This window comes from Lithobates pipiens, unplaced genomic scaffold (genome assembly GCF_037356315.1).
Source record: "Lithobates pipiens isolate NorthernLeopardFrog02 unplaced genomic scaffold, aLitPip1_a1.2 Scaffold_28, whole genome shotgun sequence".
Taxonomy (NCBI): domain Eukaryota; kingdom Metazoa; phylum Chordata; class Amphibia; order Anura; family Ranidae; genus Lithobates; species Lithobates pipiens.
Window position 1 is genome coordinate 50,925,736 of NW_027507789.1, and position 19,244 is coordinate 50,944,979.

Sequence of the window (19,244 nt, forward strand, 5' to 3'; positions counted from 1 at the left end):
ATTCACCTGCTGCCTGACCCACCACTCAGATGGGGTAAGTGGCAGGCATGCAGCAGGCGGGTGTCGTCCCAGATCAGTCAGCTCCACTGGCCGGGGGGTCTAGGGGGTGGCTGTGTGCGTCTGTGCTGCTGGCCGTGCGTGCAGGAGGGGGGGGGAATTGGTTGGGCTAGTCCGCTGGGGGGAGGGTGTTAGATAAGTCCACTGGTGGGGGGAGGGAGGGTGTTAGATAAGTCCACTGGTGGGGGGGAGGGTGTTAGATAAGTCCGCTGGTGGGGGGAGGGTGTTAGATAAGTCCGCTGGTGGGGGGGGAGGGTGTTAGATAAGTCCGCTGATGGGGGGGAGGGTGTTAGATAAGTCCGCTGGTGGGGGGGAGGGTGTTAGATAAATCCGCTGGTGGGGTGAGGGTGCTAGAAAAAAAACAAAAGCAGCCACTGCCAAAATGTAAATTTGTCATGATGACTATGCTATGCATTATTAATTATATTCCTATTCTATTCCATTCTCACAGATGCCTTACTTACCTACTAGGCTGGGGAGCGTTGTTTCAGTGAGGACTGGAGACACTGAGCTAGGTCCTTGTCACTCTTCAGGGGTGGGGGGTGATGATCCTGAAGCAGGTCTCGTAATTTCTTATTTGTTGTGCAGACTGCAGCTAGCCTCTCCTCGAGTCAGCGCCAATAAGCCCAGCAGGTCACATGCAATGTGACATTCTTGACACCGGGCGTCCCCTCCCCTGACGTACCACACACCTGGCCAGCCCCTGAGACTCCTGGGAGGTGGGAGTTGTAGTTTGCTGTGCTCACACCTCCAGGAGCTTTAGTGCAGCCGGACTACAACTCCCACAATGCAACCCTATCAGGGGATGTATGGGACTTTCTGAGTGCTATTCATATACTCATCAACAACAGTTGTAGTTAAAAAAAATATTTTATTTTTACACATTCACATGAAAGAAAGAAGGTATACAATAATACATTTTTTCCGTACAAAAATACCACACTTTTGTTCTACATGTTTCGTCTTAAGGCTTCCTCAGGAACATGCGTGGATATTCTTATTTAATGAGTAAGTATACACAGATTATAAATACATGTTTTAATACTCTTAAAACAGAACATTTTCAAAAGATTGTTTAAATATTACAAAACAGCATATGGCTGTACCTGGATAATTGCGGAAACCTTTGAATAAATAACTCTGAATTCACTGTTGGAATGTTCAGAGTGTGTTCAGAATAAAGTGACTCATTGGGCAGAAAATGCATACCCCCAGCATTCACCTCCAAACCAGTTGGGATCTCCAAAATGGGGAATATGGGTCTTACTACTGTGTTAACTTTTCCTAAAGTCTAATTACCTGTAAATAATGAATACATTGATATAATATTTAATTCATCAATATGTATTACTATATGTTAAAAGCTTTTACTATGAAGCAAAAAATAAAAAATTTTACTTACATAGCAGATTTGATTTGAATCGTAAATCTAGGAGCCACAATCCTGGAGGTCGGCACTCACATTTGCTAGTCTAATCAAAAAATAAGGTAAAAAAGTAGTGTACAGTGGTGTGAAAAAGTGTTTGCCCCCTTCCTCATTTCCTGTTCCTTTGCATGTTTGTCACACTTAAGTGTTTCGGAACATCAAACCAATTTAAACAATAGTCAAGGACAACACAAGTAAACACAAAATGCAATTTGTAAATGAAGGTGTTTATTATTAAAGGTGAAAAAAAATCCAAACCATCATGGCCCTGTGTGAAAAAGTGATTGCCCCCCTTGTTAAAACATACTATAACTGTGGTTGTCCACACCTGAGTTCAATTTCTCTAGCCACACCCAGGCCTGATTATTGCCACACCTGTTGACAATCAAGGCATCACTTAAATAGGAGCTGCTTGACACAGTAAGGTCCACCACAAGATTCTTAAAAGCTACACATCATGTCGAGACCCAAAGAAATTCAGGAACAATTGAGAAAGAAAGTAATTGAGATCTATCAGTCTGGAAAGGGTTATAAAGCCATTTCCAAAGCTTTGGGAATCCAGCGAACCACAGTGAGAGCCATTATCCACAAATGGCGAAGACATGGAACAGTGGAGAACCTTCCCAGGAGTGGCCGGCCGCCCAAAATTACCCCAAGAGCGCAGCGACGACTCATCCAAGAGGTCACAAAAGACCCCACAACAACGTCCAAGGAACTGCAGGCCTCACTTGCCTCAGTTAAGGTCAGCGTTCATGCCTCCACCATCAGGAAAAGACTGGGCAAAAATGGCCTGCATGGCAGAGTTCCAAGGAGAAAACCACTGCTGAGCAAAAAGAACATCAAAGCTCGTCTCAATTTCTCCACAACACATCTTGATGATCCCCAAGACTTTTGGGACAACATTCTGTGGACCGATGAGACAAAAGTGGAACTCTTTGGAAGGTGTGTGTCCAAGTATATCTGGCGTAGAAGGAACACTGCATTTCATAAAAAGAACATTATACCAACAGTAAAATATGGTGGTGGTAGTGTGATGGTCTGGGGCTGTTTTGCTGCTTCAGGATCTGGAAGACTTGCCGTGATAAAAGGAACTATGAATTCTGCTGTCTACCAAGAGATCCTGAAGGAGAATGTCCGACCATCTGTTCGTGTACTCAAGCTGAAACGAACTTGGGTTCTGCAGCAGGACAATGATCCTAAACACACCAGCAAGTCCACCACCGAATGGCTGAAGAAAAACAAAATGAAGACTTTGGAGTGGCCTAGCCAAAGTCCTGACCTGAATCCTATTGAGATGTTGTGGTATGACCTTAAAAAGGCTGTTCATGCTCGAAAACCCTCTAATGTAACTGAATTAGGACAATTCTGCAAAGATGAGTGGGCCAAAATTCCTCCAGGACGCTGTAAAAGCCTCATTGCACGTTATCGCAAACGCTTGGTTGCAGTTGTTGCTGCTAAGGGTGGCCCAACCAGTTATTAGGTTTAGGGGGCAATCACTTTTTCACACAGGGCCATGATGGTTTGGATTTTTTTTCACCTTTAATAATAAACACCTTCATTTACAAATTGCATTTTGTGTTTACTTGTGTTGTCCTTGACTATTGTTTAAATTGGTTTGATGTTCCGAAACACTTAAGTGTGACAAACATGCAAAGGAACAGGAAATGAGGAAGGGGGCAAACACTTTTTCACACCACTGTATATTGGATATAATGCAACATCCACTAATGCTATGGGTTTGCTACATGATATTCACTATGGTTACATATCATATTTGTATGTATAGTTACCTTCTTAATAAACAGATGTAGTTCTGAATATGCCGAAGCTTAAGGATCATATTAGGGCAGTGCTAGATCGTGAAATCTGCCAACAGTTATTAGGAGAATGCAAACGTTATTCCCCATAAATTATGTTCCAGGGTTACAGAAGTATAACAACAAAAATGAGTATAACAACAAAAATCCACCCCAGGGGTATTTCTGACCACTCAACACTGTTCTGTAATGTACAAATGATAATGCCCCCAACCGACAGAATATGGCGTCTCTCCAGAATTTGGATAACTAACCCCACTATAGAATTTGAAATTGCCACAATGATTAGACAATACTGGATGACAAATGCTGGAACCACCTCACCGGGAAACGATTGGGATGCTTTTAAGACCTTCATTAGAGGATACTATCTCTCCTCTATAGCTAGGGAACGTAAAAATTATCAGATCATAGTGGTGGAAGCTGAAGCTAGGGCCCAATCCCTTGAGTCCCGCTATGCCCTTGCGGCTAACCCTATCACGGGTCAGGACATTAAAGTGGCTTATAGAGAGGTGATGCTCCTGGGAGTAGCTAAGACAAAGACAACTAGCCCAAACACAACGGATATTTGAGCAAGGGGAAAAAACAGGCAGGCTCCTAGCTTGGATTGCTAAAGAACAAGCCCCGACCTCCACTAGAATTCAGGCAGAGGATGGAACAATAGTGACGGACCCTATAGACATTAACAGATGCTTTACCGGACTTCTATTCCAGGCTATACGCATCCAGAATAGGATACTCTGGTGAGGAGTTGTCTGGGTTCCTTGACAAAGTGATGTTCCCAACTCTTACCCCGGCTGCAGGAGAGGCCCTAGATAGCCCAATCACGCTGGAGGAGGTACAGGTGGCATTGAGCTCCCGACAAGCAGGTAAGACTCCAGGTACGGATGGATTTCCACCTGAGTTTTACAAGCAATACATGGAGGAGGTAGCACCTAGATTACACAACATGTTCACTAAGACACAAAAGGAGGGTGCCCTCCCCCCATCCATGGCACAAGCCATAATTGTGGTGGCACCTAAGCCTGGGAAGGACCCCCAATTATGCTCGTCCTATAGGCCATTTCACTTCTCAATTCTGATGCCAAAATATTGACTAAAATTCTCGCTAGACGCCTTAATGAAGTAATACTCATCTTAATCCACAAAGACCAATCAGGCTTCATGCCGGGCAAGGGAACAGATATTACCGTATATACTCGAGTATAAGCCGAGATTTTCAGCCTCTTTTTTGAGGCTGAAAGTGCCCCCCTCGGCTTATACTCGAGTCATCGCTGTCTGCCCGCTCGATCAGCGTGTCGAGCAGACAGACAGCGGCCATTCTATCATTCAAAAGCCGCGCCTCCGGCTCCGCCTTCGCCTGTGATAGGCGGAACACTGAATTTCCCAGCAGCCTGTGTTCCGCCTATCACGGACATCGTATCATCCTCGTACTACGGACGAGGATGATACGATGTCCGTGATAGGCGGAACACAGGCTGCTGGGAAATTCAGTGTTCCGCCTATCACAGGCGAAGGCGGAGGCTTTTGAATTTTACAATGGCCGCCGAGGCGCCGACGAAGAGGGCACGGGACGGAGGCAAGGCAAGGCACGGCACGGGACGGGACGGGACGGAGGCAAGGCAAGGCACGACACGGGACGGAGGCAAGGCACGGCGGCAAGGCACGGCACGGGACGGAGGCAAGGAGGCAAGGCACGGGACGGAGGCTCGGGACAAAGGCTCGGGACACAGGTAGGCTGGACACACACACACACACACACACACACACACACACACACACACATACACACACACACACACACACACACACACATGGATGGATGGATGGAGACACACACACACAGGGATGGATGGATGGATGGAGACACACACACACAGGGATGGATGGATGGATGGAGACACACACACACAGGGATGGATGGATGGATGGAGACACACACACACAGGGATGGATGGATGGATGGATGGAGACACACACACACAGGGATGGATGGATGGATGGACACACACACACACAGGGATGGATGGACGGACACACAGGGATGGACGGACACACAGGGATGGACGGACACACAGGGATGGACGGACACACACACAGGGATGGACAGGCATGTCTCACCCTCGGCTTATACACGAGTCAATAAGTTTGCCAGTTTTTTTGGGGGTAAATTGGGGGCCTCGGCTTATATTCGGGTCGGCCTATACTCGAGTATATACGGTAATCTGCGGAGACTGTATGCAGTCTTGGCCCCGGGGGTTGGAGACGTGGACAATGTGGTAGTGGCCTCCCTGGATGCAGAAAAAGCTTTTGATTCAGTGGAATGGAACTATCTATGGGAGGTCCTCCGCAGATTTGGCTTCAGTCCTGTCTTCATCTCCTGGGTTGAGGCTGTGTACAGATCTCCGACAGCTAGGGTGCATACTGGAACTGTTCTCTCCTTGCCCTTCCCTCTGGAAAGGGGAACGAGACAGGGCTGCCCTCCGTCGCCGGGGCTATTTGTGCTGGCAATAGAACTCATGGCTATCCTTATCAGATCCACTCCCCAAGTACAAGGTATAGCAATAGGTCCCCACCAAGAAAAAGTGTCAATATACGCAGATGACACCTTACTGTACCTCAGAGATGATGCAATTTCCCTACAACAGGCACTTGGGGTCATAGACAGATATGGGCGACATTCAGGAATATGCATAAATTGGGGGAAATCTGTCCTCTTCCCGCTCCACTCTGAAACTGCCCCTCTACCCACAGATGGGCAGCTTAAACGGGTATCTCAGTTCAGATACCTGGGAATGGAGATACATAGGGACCTCTGCCAGTTTATTGACCTTAACCTAACCCCGGTGGTGTCTCAGGTAATTCACCAATGCACAGCATGGAGGTCTCTCCCCCTTACTCCAGTAGGATGAGTGAATTTAATTAGGATGTCCATCCTACCTAGATTCAATTATCTCTTTAGACAAACTCCTATTCCCATACCTATTTCCTTCTTCAATAAGCTAGATAGTATCATTACCTCTTTTATCTGGAATGGAAAGGTCTCTAGGATAGCGAAAACAGCTTTACAGCTCCCGGTCACACTAGGAGGTTTGGCATTCCCATGTCTCCTGAGATACTACTGGGCTGTGGTTCTAGTGACACTTAAGTTGTGGCTGGCGGAGGAGCCAGCCAACCCGGCATCGACTGTTAGGTGCGCTGTTAGGTTCCTACTCAGAATTAAGAAATCTCATACACAGAGGCCCCCAATCTAACCCAAAGGTGACTCCTCCTATGAAGACGACCCTTAGAGTATGGGACACTGTAAGTCGGAAATTTGGGAAGCCAAATACATGGTCTCCTGCAACACCACTCTGGGGCAACCCGAAACTCCCCCATTTCCACTCTATTCCAGACCCAGTTGTGTGGTCTAGATATGGGATCACAACCTTAGTGTCACAGGGACAGTTGACATTATTTGACACTCTGAAGAATAACAGGGGTCTCCCAAACCAAATGTTCTTTACCAATCTCCAAATACGGCGCGCTTTCCGCTCCCAATTCCCTGACCTGATTACCCTACAGATGTCAGACTTGGAAATCGAACCCCTGAAAGTAGCAAAACGCTCTCAACTATCTATAACATGCTAACTATTGGACACATCTAGGGTTTCCCGACTGTTTATTTGTTGGCAATGAGACATCCCTGAATTAGCAGATGATGACTGGGAGGAGGGGGTACAACAGTTCCTGACTTTAACCATATCATCCAGGGATAGATTTACCCAATTAAAATTTTTACATCGCGCCTACTATTCCCTGGTACGCTTAGCAAAAATATATCCAGACAGATTAACAGGGTGCCCCAAGTGTGGTTCAGATAACACAGATTTCTTCCATACAGTATAGACCTGTCCAAGGATAGGGGATTTCTGGAAGGAAGTCCTGTACGATATTAATTCTATAGGAAATCTGAATGTCCCGAACAGCCCTATTCTCCTTCTTTTGGGCATCTGTGAGTCCCTAGAAGCCCCCCAGAGGAAAAATGTTTTGTCTTTTACACAGCATTATATGCTAGGAAGGCGATCCTCCTCCATTGGAACCAGGCTCAGCCCCCCACTAAACAACTATGGCTTTCACTCATCAATGCAGCATTACCTCTCTACAAATTAACTTAGGGACAAAATTGCCTGAAGAAATTTGATAAAACATGGGCGGACTGGGTAGAATAGAATCTAGACACCTGACACTTGAGTAGAAATCATAAGACTTCCACATGTAACTACCCCTTAAATCTTGAGTGTCTATTTCTCCCCTAACCCCTGAATTCCCCCAACTGAGCCATGTCTGACCTTAAAGAAGATATGCTCTAAATGGTGATGTAGGCCCGGATCGTCCCCCCTCATGATTTTCTCCTTGGTTCTGTATGTGCTTCATTCAATGCGTAATACACTCAATGGACACAATCTTGATAGATTTCACTATTACTATAACCAATTGATTTGATACCATATACCCTATTAATATAAAACATCTGTCTACATGTACTATAATTTGACTTATGTTTGTTTGTTAAAAAATAAATAAACTTTATGTTAAAAAAAAAAGTGGCTAAACTCCTTGCCTTGTTGAAGAGTGATATCAACAGCTCTGAGAAGCAAAAAGAGGTCTCCCAAAAGCCCCTTTGGGGACAACTAGACTTCAGCATGTGAAGGAGCCTTTGATCAATTGAAGAATAAATTGACAGGAGCGCCGGTCCTGGATTACGCTGATGCTCAGAAGCCCTATGTACTTCATGTGGATGCGAGTTTTGAGGTGCTTGGTGGAGTATTGCATCAAAAGTATACCCCAGGATTACGGCCCATAGCCTTCATCAGCCGAAGTCTTTCTCCCAGTGAGTGTAATTACCCAGTTCACGAGTTGGCGTTCTTGGCACTCAAATGGGCCATCATTGAAAGTTACACAATTATCTATATGGAGCTTCATTTAAAGTAAGAACTGATAACAATCCTTTGACGTATGTTCCAACTACAGACAAGCTGGATGCCATCGGGCACCGATGGTTAGCCACGCTTTCCAATTACCAGTTTACATTGAAGTACAAACCGGGGCCCAAAGAACATCGGAGAAGATGCCCTATTAAGACGCCCAGGCCTGGCCCCTATATCTGAAGAGAATGTCTGGGCCCTGGTGTTGGAGCTCTGTGTGCTACAGCCACAGTTGTTGAAGATAAAGTGGCCTTTTCTGAGACACAGCTCGTGGACTGCATGGGTAGTGGTCCAGAAGCTGTCCCTGATATGTTTGCTTACCCTGCTGCACTGGGGTCATTTGAAAGATGCTCCATAGCCACCCAGCAAATGATTAAAAGTCAGAAGTCTGACCCTGTTATCGGACCTTTGTACAGAGCAGTGAATGCTAAAGATCCAGAGATGTTGAAGAAGTCTTTGCCCACTGAGTGTGGTAATTTCCTGAGGGATTGGAAGAAATTTGAGATAGACAAAGGACTACTCTATCATGTGGTATTGTATCATGACTACCCTGGGAGGCGTCAATTAGTGATCCCAGAATGCTTCTCAAGATGGTGTTCAAGAGTTTGCATGACTATCATGGCCATCTGGGTCCAGAAAAGACTTGTGGCCTCATCCAAGACTGATTTTACTGGCCTAAAATGAGAGACACCGTGGTGGATCTTTGCAGATGTTGCCTTCAATGTCCTCAGAGAAAAACTCTGTCAGCCCATGCTGCCCCCATGAAGCACTTACAAAATTCAGGTACCATGGATCTGGTCTCTATCAACTTTCTATGTATTGACCAAGATTCCCGAGGGATCGGAAATATATTAGTGGTGACCGATCACTTTACTCGGTGCACCCAAGCTTTCCCTACCAAAGATCAAAAGGCAGTAACGGTTGCTCTAGTGCTTTGGGAGAATATTTTTTCCACTATGTCCTCCCCCACAGAATACACTCAGATCAGGGTTGGGATTTTGAGAGCAAGTTGATCAAGGAATTGCTTCAGCTGCTAAACGTTCACAAGAGTCGGACTACACCTTACCACCCTGTAGGTGATGCTGTTCCTGAAAGATTTAACATGACCTTGCTTGATATGCTAGGCACCCTACAGGCTGATGACAAATGTACTTGAAGTTGTAGAGTTGAAGCCATGGTTCATGCATATAACAGTACAAGGCATGAGAGCACCGGGTTTTCCCCTTTTTAATATTTGGAAGAGAGCACAGATTACCAATTGACCTTCTACTAGGGGTCTCCACTGATGAGATCAGTCACCAAAGCCACTACCAATATGTAGCTAGATTAAAAGATACCCTTAAGTCTGCTTATAGCTTGGCTGAAGAAAATGCGGCTAAAATTAAAGGGGAAGTAAAGTCAAACAAACAAACAAAGAAAATACACCCTGCAAGGCAAAGGCATAATGAGCTAGTATGCATAGAATACTAGCTCATTATGAATAACTTACCTGAGATGGAAGCCCCCGAATTGACCCTTGTTCTTCTCCTCCGACACCGCCATCTATCCCGGAGTGACTTCCGGGTATCTCGGCTCCGGCACTGTGACTGGCCGGAGCCACGATGACGTCACTACCACGCATGCATGCGGGAGCCGCCACTAATGGCATGATCGCCATTAGCAGCGGCATGCTCAGTGTGCCTGCATGCTGATGTCTACAGTACATGCGCCATAGACAGTGGTGCCTGTCTTTTACAAATATCTCCTAAACCATGTAGGTTTAGGAGATATTTCCTGCACCTACAGGTAAACCTTAATCTAGGCTTACGTGTAGGTAAAAGTGGTCTGTGGGTTCTGTGGAAAATGTAATCTGAGTAATTGTTGCTTATAAGTGGATAACATGGGAAAAGTCGTTGAGGAAATCACAGATAGGATAAAAAAGTTAGCCCATGTGCCAGTCCAGACATGGGATGGGTTCAATGTTGGCAGCTTGTCCGGGGATTGGTTCCCCAGTACATATGGGTTAAAGGCCATATCGGGAATCCTTGTAGTAATACTTGTAGCATGCCCGCTGCTGCCCTGTCTGATTCCCCTTGGGACTAGAATGATCCAGAGTTTCATTGAGGCCACTGTAGAAAGAAAGGCTGCAACCCATATTATGTGGAAGTACCAGCCACTAACTCCCCAGGATTAAACAGAATCCCAATCACGTTGGGCTCTGGCCCACTAAAAGAAAAACTGTATGTTATTCAGTGATGCTCATATTATTGCTGTGGTTATGATCAAAGGGGGGAATAAAGGGGCATTGAGGGTCAGTTTATGTGGCCATAGTTATGTGTGTGGAAATAGAGGCTTATTTAGAATTAGCTAAAAATCATTCTCTACATCTCATGTTCGGTGTACTTTAAAAACTGCAGAGAGACACTCGCTCACTAACTCCCCCTCCCATCACGACAACTGTCTTCATCACACTCACCCTCTCCTTCCTGAGCTATAGCCTGCTTGATGATTAGTAAGACAGATAAAGAAAGCGCAAAGAGCAAACTGCAGAAAAACTGAAACTTTGCAAGGGTTTAAAGTATATGCTTTGCTGAATTATCTTGTATCCAAAAAAGGTTCAAAAGGTTGACTGTTTAAAAAGGTTAATGCAACGTATAACGGAAATATACCACCTTTTCGCTTGTAACGCAATATATTGAAATTATATGTACACTGTGTAAACTGTATTTGGACACACTTGATTTTTGGGACGTGAGTCCCTCAGATGCCACTTCTCTGGCCAGAGTGGAATAAATCCTGGTATCCCTTAAAAGAGTCTGTGTCCGACAAAGTAATTTACCGATATTTCATCTTCTACATCTTTTATTTTTTTATTTTTTTACTTTATGTCTTTATTATCTTTTTCAAATTTACAAAACAACCATAAACCTCATACATTTTACAATACAAAAGGGAAATATAAAGGGAGGATCTAGACTCCCCCCTGCCTAAGAAGCTGCATTTGTTTGTATTTCCCTTAATCACACCTACTCCACCAATCTCTCGTACCACACTTTCACACTTCCAATACCTCCATCATTTACCACTCCATTCATCACTCAGCAAGTTACTTTTCCTTGTTTTTTTCGTTTTCACTTTTCCTTGTTCCCTCCCAGCATATCAGACCTTCCCTTACGTATGATTATTCCTTCACATTACTATTTCTCTTTCCACATCTTCCAGATCTTATCAAATTTTTTAAAACCTCCTTGTTTAATATATGACGTCCTTTCCTTAAGAATCACCACCTCCATATTCTGTTCCCATTCCCTACTGGACAGGGGGCGGGGGGGGGGGCAGAAGATTGCCACCTCTGAGCAATAAGTTTCCTAGCCTGGAAAAGGCATCTCAGGATTTCTAATTGGGTATTTTCAGGTCTGCCCTCTCCCTCTATCCTACCCAACACACAAAGAATGGGGTCCATATCAATACGCATTTTGAACACCTGTGCCACAGTAACCACCACCTCCCTCCAGTATTGGCATAGCTTTGGACATCTCCAAAACATATGGATAAGGTCCCCCCCTTTCCTGCCGCATCTAGGACAGGTATATCATCCTGTCTTCGACCAAACCAGAACAGCTTTTGTGGCGTATAGTAGACCCGGTACAGTAAAAATAGGTGTGATATCTTCTGAGGTGGGGAGAGTGATACCCATGGGGCAAGTTCAAGAATCCTTTCCCATTGTGGTTCCGATATATTTCCCACATCTCTTTCCCATTTCTCCCTATAGGACCTTGTTTGCAGCCCTTCACGGCTCCCTTTATGTATAATTGGGTATATTTTGGATATTAAGCCCTTCTGTGACTTGGCCTTGGTAATATATTCTCTAGTACCAGAATGTTGCTCCATTCTATCGTCCTCCCTTTGAACTGTTCTGTCAAAGCATGTCTTACCTGCAAATACCTGAAAAAAGATTTATTGGGGATTGCAAATTGGTCTCTTAATTCCTGAAAAGTTTTTAACTTTCCTTCACAATAGATCTGGAGAATAAACTTTAAGCCTCGTCTTTCCAATTCTCTAATTAACCCCAGTTTCTGCACCTCACCGAGCTTGCTGTTTTCCCATAGAGGGGAGTACTTTGTGAATCCTCTGTATCCCAGGGTTTTTTTTTGCCACTTCCCACACCCTTGCCATCAAGTCCAAAGTGGGCAGAGCCCCCTCGGGAAGGTCCCAGCCTCCAATACTTCAATCAATGAGTTATACGAAGAGTTACATCATTACAGCAAGTGTGGCCAGCCACATGCTGTGCAAGCCAGAGGTGCTGCAGGCTGATTTTGTGTTGTATCCATCCAGACTGAAAAGGGACAATAGGCAAGTGTTACTGCACTGTAAGTGTAGCTCACTGTTGCTATATTACTGTCACTCCTGTGTGGGAATCAGAGATATCTGTTAGAGGCTTCTCTGATTCACTGAAACTTTCTATTTGCATAATGAAATATACTTGGGCTATTCTCAAGTGTATGAGAGCAAAGCTCAATTGATTATAACCTATCGAGTGACTGGTTTGTGTTGAAATGTATACCTGCCACTTCATTATTTAAAACAACAGTGTCCCTTTTTGGTCTGGGGGTTTCCTAGCTAGTATTAACCTTGGGAATGGTAAACAGCTCAGGGTAGAGACAGGATAAGCTTCCGATGGCAATTTTGATAGCTAGAGGCCCGATAGCATTGATAGCCTATAGTCAGGTTAGGGACCAAGGTCTAGGCTAGATAGGCCTGATTTGCCTTACAGGTGGCGCATTCCAGACTTCTTCATCATCAGTGTGTTCATCTGTACAGGTGTCCCCAGGAAGCCACCGCTCCACAGATGCATCAGTGTTTGTCCACTTAAGTCGGATTGTGTTATGCCTTGCAAGCCAGCTAATCAGGGGCCCCTGCAACTGAACTATGCCATGGGCCTAATTGGAAGTATTGGTTATATATAGATACATATATACACTGTTCTTCTCAAACATACGTACATTCTTCCTGCTATTACTTTGGTTGTATGTAATGCCATCACTTTATCATATATAAAGTTACACTAATCACCTGCTGGTATATGTCTGCATATCTTTACTCTTAGAAATCTATGCTGGGTGTATTAATACTACTGCTGTCAGTTATTTTGGGTGAGATACTAGTTTTGTCCTAGAAAGGGATCATCTCTACATACGCTGGAACCCTGTTCTAGATGGAGGCACCAATTAAATATTCATAGTCCACTCTTCCTTTACCGAAGGCTCTGGTGCATTTGGTTACCTGCCTATAACAGGGCTACATCTATATCCTCAGACTTTTCAGTGAAGCAAAGAGTAAGATGCACATACTTCCCAACTTTTTGAGATGGGAACAAGGGACACCTATTAGTAAAAGTATGTAGGCATAGGACACACCCCCTTAAGGGCTCTTTCACACATGCGGACCATTCAGGTCTGCCTGTCAGTTTTTCAGGCGAACCTGAACGGGTGCTTCATGTACCTCTATGGAGCGACGGATATCAGCGGTGACATGTCCACTGACATCCGCTAAATCCGGACAGATGGAAACTCTATTTACCATCAGTCTGGCGGATGGGATCAGATAAAAAAGGACAGGCGGATCCGTTTTCATCCGATCCCCGATAGAGGAGAGCAAGGCTATAACAGGTCCGTCCCTGCACAGTGTACAGAGACGGACCTATCATTTGCCGGCTCAGCGGGGATCAAAGGAGTGATCCCTGCTGAGCAAGTAAAGTCAGTGAAAAGGGACAAACGTGTGAAAGAGCCCTAAAGGTGAATTATACAAACAAAATGATTAGTTAAACCCACAAGTGCATTTTTTAACCATGTCTATTCCTTTAAACTGGCTTTTTAAATTTACAAATGCAGCAATTTAGAAACTGAATGAAAGGTTTAGCACTGGGAAACACTTTTTGATCAGACCAAAATGAGGGACAAATAAGGAGAAAGGAGGGACAGAGGGACTATGTTCCAAATCAGGGACAGTCCCTCAAAATTAGGGACAGTTGAGAGCTATGGATGTGTGAAATAGGCTTTGTGTACTTGATGGCATAACCTGCTAGACTTCATGTTCTTGATCTTGACAATAAAAAGATGCATTTTTTTAATCACACCTGAACAATCTTATGGTCTTTCACTTATACATGCATGCTGTTTATATTGTTACATGTAGTTTTTCGTATGCATCCCAAGAGCACTGGAGCATTTGTGTGCCCCATTATGCAAAGCTTCATTTTCCTTCCATGCCTACTTTGGCAGACAATCTCAGACCTACTGAAAAGATGAGAGACATTACATTTACCATGACTTTTATGCTGAAGAGTGACTCTCTTTCACTTACAAGGTTTCAGCTGATGACCAGGAATGTATCCAGTTGTTTGGAAGGCCCAGCAACAAGGTCCTATACACATTTTGAATTTCATAGGTGGCATCCCCTAACCAACCCATCCAAACTTGCCCTGCAACAAAAGGAATTTCTAACTACACAGCTAAGCCCATATATTGATGCTGACTGTTTTGGCTCTAATATTGTTAGGCTGGGAATTCTCACTTTATTAACTGTTTTGTATACATTGCATCAAGATTTATCCTGTTGATAGTCCCCTGCAATTCCAAGTTTGACCACTAGATAGCGCTATTATAAAATGCAGGAAACTGTGAGGAATTACTACTCCTTTGTAATGTAGCTGTTTCATGTTTCCACAAGATAATACTCACTGTTATACCAGTAAGCATTGTTAATTGACAGTATTAGTCATGTTACCGTTCAGTGTTAGCTCTCATCACCTTGAAATTACTAACATAAATGTGTATTGTTTATGTAGGTGTTGTGCTACCCTCGCTGATAGAATCTGTGCCCCACTGATTGCCCTGACTCTGCATGTCCTCCGACATCTCTGACACCCTGGGTTCAGTTATTATTACCCATTGACACCAGTAATAAAAAACTTACACAAGGCTGATGAAACAGTTTAGTTCTTGCTTACCGTGGCAAAAATGACACAAAGGAATGAATAGCATAAAATTGTATGTCATGTGAATATCTTATCTTAAGGCAACAAATCTCTATTAATCAGTGCAATTATACCATAAGGATTTCTGCCAATAAGGCAAAAATATAAAGAAACGCAATGGAGTTGATTTACTAAAGCTGGTGCACTTCGAATCTGGTGCAGCCATACATGGTAGCCAATCAGCTTCTAACTTAAGCTTGTTTAATAAAGCTTTGGCAATACAACCTGGAAGCTGATTGGTTTCTATGCAGAGACTATATCAGACCACCCCTTTGTGTATCCGCAGCCCACAGGCACTTAATATCTAAGCAACTGGCAAAACATTCAGCAAAACTGTTGTATTTATAACTTGGCTGGCACTTGGCTACTTTCCTAGGAACTTTTGAACTCCCTCAAATTCAGATTCCAGACTGGCCTCTTCGCCCAGCGACCCCAGGTCTCCCCCTCTCTACTGGATGTTAAACAGTCTCCAAGAAGAAACGCTCCCGATCACGTACCTCCAAATCTCCAGCTGGATGAGACCCCTAGTCCCCCATCGGATGGTGGGGATTTTGTTTTCTCAACCTATCTCGGTTCAGGGTTCTCAGGGACAAGTTTGATGTTTACATTATTATTACACTGGTCACAACGCACCTCAGATGTTCGAGACTTTATGATGTTAGAATTATTTTTCCTTTTTCCCTGAGTGGTGCATAGCTTACTTAAACACTCACTTGAATAAGCACTTGGTGCTGCGTTACCTACTTCATTTTAGGTTATATCACTATTACTTTAGACAAGGACAGGGGTGGAGTACCCCATGTCAGACTAACCATGCTCCCACCCATAGGACTAACAGAGACTTTGCTGCCTCTTTACTTGAAGATTAATTTAGTACTTTTAGATAGTGTCCATGTTTCATACCCCAACCCGGATACTAGGGGGTGCTACCCCCTCACAGACCATTACAGTGTACCATGTTGTACACATTCCCACATATGCCTACATTGCTCCTCTCCACACCCTTCCCAAAGACACTATGTGCTAACAACAAAGGCAATTAGCTGTTGTATACAACTACTTCAGTGCAAAGTTCAATCTTCCCACCTTTACCTTCCTCCTACCTACCCCCCTCCCTATCTTCTCTCTTTCTCGGCACTATTACTTGCAACTGAGCCTCTTTACATAATAAACATACACTGCTTAACATGTAATTTCCAAACCTCCACTTCATGGAATCCACCTTAGAGCTCAAGATATCCTCGCTAAATTGCAGAGAATTCAACACACCTGAAAAACGCAGACAGATACTACACCACTTCCACAAATCCAAAACACAGATACTGCTGCTACAGGAAACTCACTTTCGTTCGGATTCCATCCCAACGATTCCAGACAAGCACTTTACAACATGGTACCATAGCACCAATCCCATAGCTAAAACAAAAGGTGTATCGATAGCTTCTCATAGCTCTTTCTCCCCCGATGTACTTGAATCAGACATAGACCCCAAGGGACGATATTTGTTCTTGAAAATTGCATTTAAACAGACTGCTTTCACAATTATTAATGTTTATCTCCCAAACCAGGATCAGTTCCACTTCCTCTCCTTGTAACAGCCCGCTTGAAGACCTTTGGATCACCTAACTTAATCCTAGGAGGAGATCTCAATGCTCCCCTCATACCGAGACTGGACTCTTCCACTGGTAAGTCACACATCACTCCTTCTTCCCTAACCAAAATACGCGCCGTCCTAGCGAAGCTATCCCTAGTTGACACATGGCGACTCTTGCATCCTACTGAGAGAGACTACACGTATTACTCCCCTGCCCACAAATCCTACAGTAGAATAGACTACATTTTTATCTCATAATCACTTTTGGGCCTAGAACCCAAGAGTGGGATAGGTCTGAAGCTATGGTCAGACCATGCACCCATGCATGTAACTCTAGGCAGAATTCCACAACACACACGTAGACCTACATGGCGACTGAACGATAACTGACGGACATCGCTTGCACTGCAGCGGTGTCGAAAGCCATCACAGACTTTACCCAACTACACGCCAGAGATGAGACCTCCGCCATGAACCGGTGGGAGACACTGAAATGCGTACTTAGAGGGATCTTTATCCAACATGGCTCCAGACTAAAAAGAGCTTGCACAGACAACATAAAATGCTTATTTAAGCTAATATCCACACTAGAATCCACACATAAACAGACACTAGACCCCAAAACATTAGTGGAATTGTCTAATGCACAACGCGACCTGTTGCAACTATTTACGGACAGGGCACTTACTACCCAGAGTAAAGGCAGCCATATTCATTATTCACAAGAAAATAAATGTGGAAAACACTTGGCCAGGGTCCTGCACCCCAGACAACAAAGACAAAACATCCCCTACATAGTATCTCAGATCAAACAAAAAAAAACACAAAAACTCTGAAATAGTCTCCGAATTCAGGGACTACTACTCTTCTCTCTATAACCACCAACCAAATAGAGCACAGAACGCACGACACACCCATATCTCTCCAGACTTGCATCAATATATTCAAGCCACAGCTCTTCCCAGTATACCCCCAGCAGACGCTGACAACCTCGAACTGCCCATTACTACCTCAGATTTTTTGATAGAGATGAAGGGACTTAAGAACGCTAAAAGCCCAGACCCGGACGGATATACCCCCCAATTTTACAAAACATTCACTCAGCACTTGGCCCCCATAATGGCCCATGCATTTGAAGATGTAGATGACACTCACCCTTTATCCTCCCAACTCCTCCAAGCTCAGATAGTAGTATTGCCCAAACCAGGAAAAGACCACTCTCAATGTAGCAACTACAGGCCCATTTCCCTCCTGAATGTTGATCTCAAACTATTTTCTAAAATCATAGCCACTCGCCTAGCCCCCTTGCTACCATCTCTCGTTCATAGTGACCAAGTAGGCTTCATACCAAATCGAGAAGCTCGGGACAACACCACAAAAACCCTGCATCTTATCTCATATGCCCAACACCACAATAGCCCTGCTTGCCTTCTAGCATGTGACACTGAGAAGGCTTTTGATAGGGTAAGCTGGCCCTTTCTATATGCATCACTTCACCAGATAGGTCTGGGGCCAAAAATGTTAACCAAAATGATGTCACTCTACACTAATCCCTCGGCTAAGGTAGCGGGGAGTCATCAGAGATGTTCGAAATCAGAAACGACAAAAGACAGGGGTGCCCACTGTCACCCTTACTATTTGCGCTCACGGTCAAACATCTAGCCTAAGCCATCCGCAGCAATGACACCATACACGGGATCCCCACACCTTCAGCCCACCGCAAACTATTATTATATGCAGACGACTTACTTCTTTATATCACTCAGCCACAAGTTAGAATCCCTGCCTTACTTCAAGAGCTTGACCTCTTCGGAGCGCACAGCAACTTCAAATTAAATATTACAAAAATGGAAGCCCTGAACATTTCATTAAACTCGACCACAACATCCCTACTTAAGAAGCAGTTCCCATTCCAATGGCAACCACGTTCACTCAAATACTTTAGGGACAGAGATACCTAGAAATTTACATGACTCATATGCCCGGAATTACAGTCCTATATTGACAAAAATCTGACGTTCGCTGGAATCATGGCATCACCTCAAACTCTCCTGGTGGGGACGAATGAATGTCCTTAAAATGGATATCCTCCCTAAGTTACTTTTATCTATTTCAAACGTTACCCATACTTCTCCCCACAGCCTTCTTTCTTACGCTCTGCTCCTTGGCGTTCAAGTTCATCTGGCAGAACCACCCCTCTAGGCTCAAACATAAAATCCTATGCACCCCTAAAAATAGAGGGGGTATTGGCCTCCCAGACTTTCAACTATATCACACATCCATTATAGTCTCGAGACTCCTTGAGTGGTTCCTGCGTCCCTTATCCAAACCATCCACGGTCATTGAACAGGACATGGCACAAGTAGAC

General features: G+C 44.4%; 1 protein-coding gene across 2 annotated transcripts in view; it reads left to right on the forward strand.

The window, feature by feature from the left end:
- Nucleotides 1–19,244, forward strand: part of LOC143935377 (uncharacterized) — a 105,986-nt gene that overhangs the window by 38,324 nt on the left and 48,418 nt on the right. Inside the window, exons 2-3 of one of the 2 annotated variants that reach the window (XM_077459199.1) lie at nt 4,015–4,169; nt 16,851–16,967. In XM_077459199.1, coding sequence (XP_077315325.1) covers nt 4,076–4,169; nt 16,851–16,967 — 211 coding nt within the window. In that variant the 5' untranslated portion in view covers nt 4,015–4,075. The remainder of the gene's footprint in view (nt 1–4,014; nt 4,170–16,850; nt 16,968–19,244) is intronic. The other variant, XM_077459200.1, reaches the window with a different exon arrangement.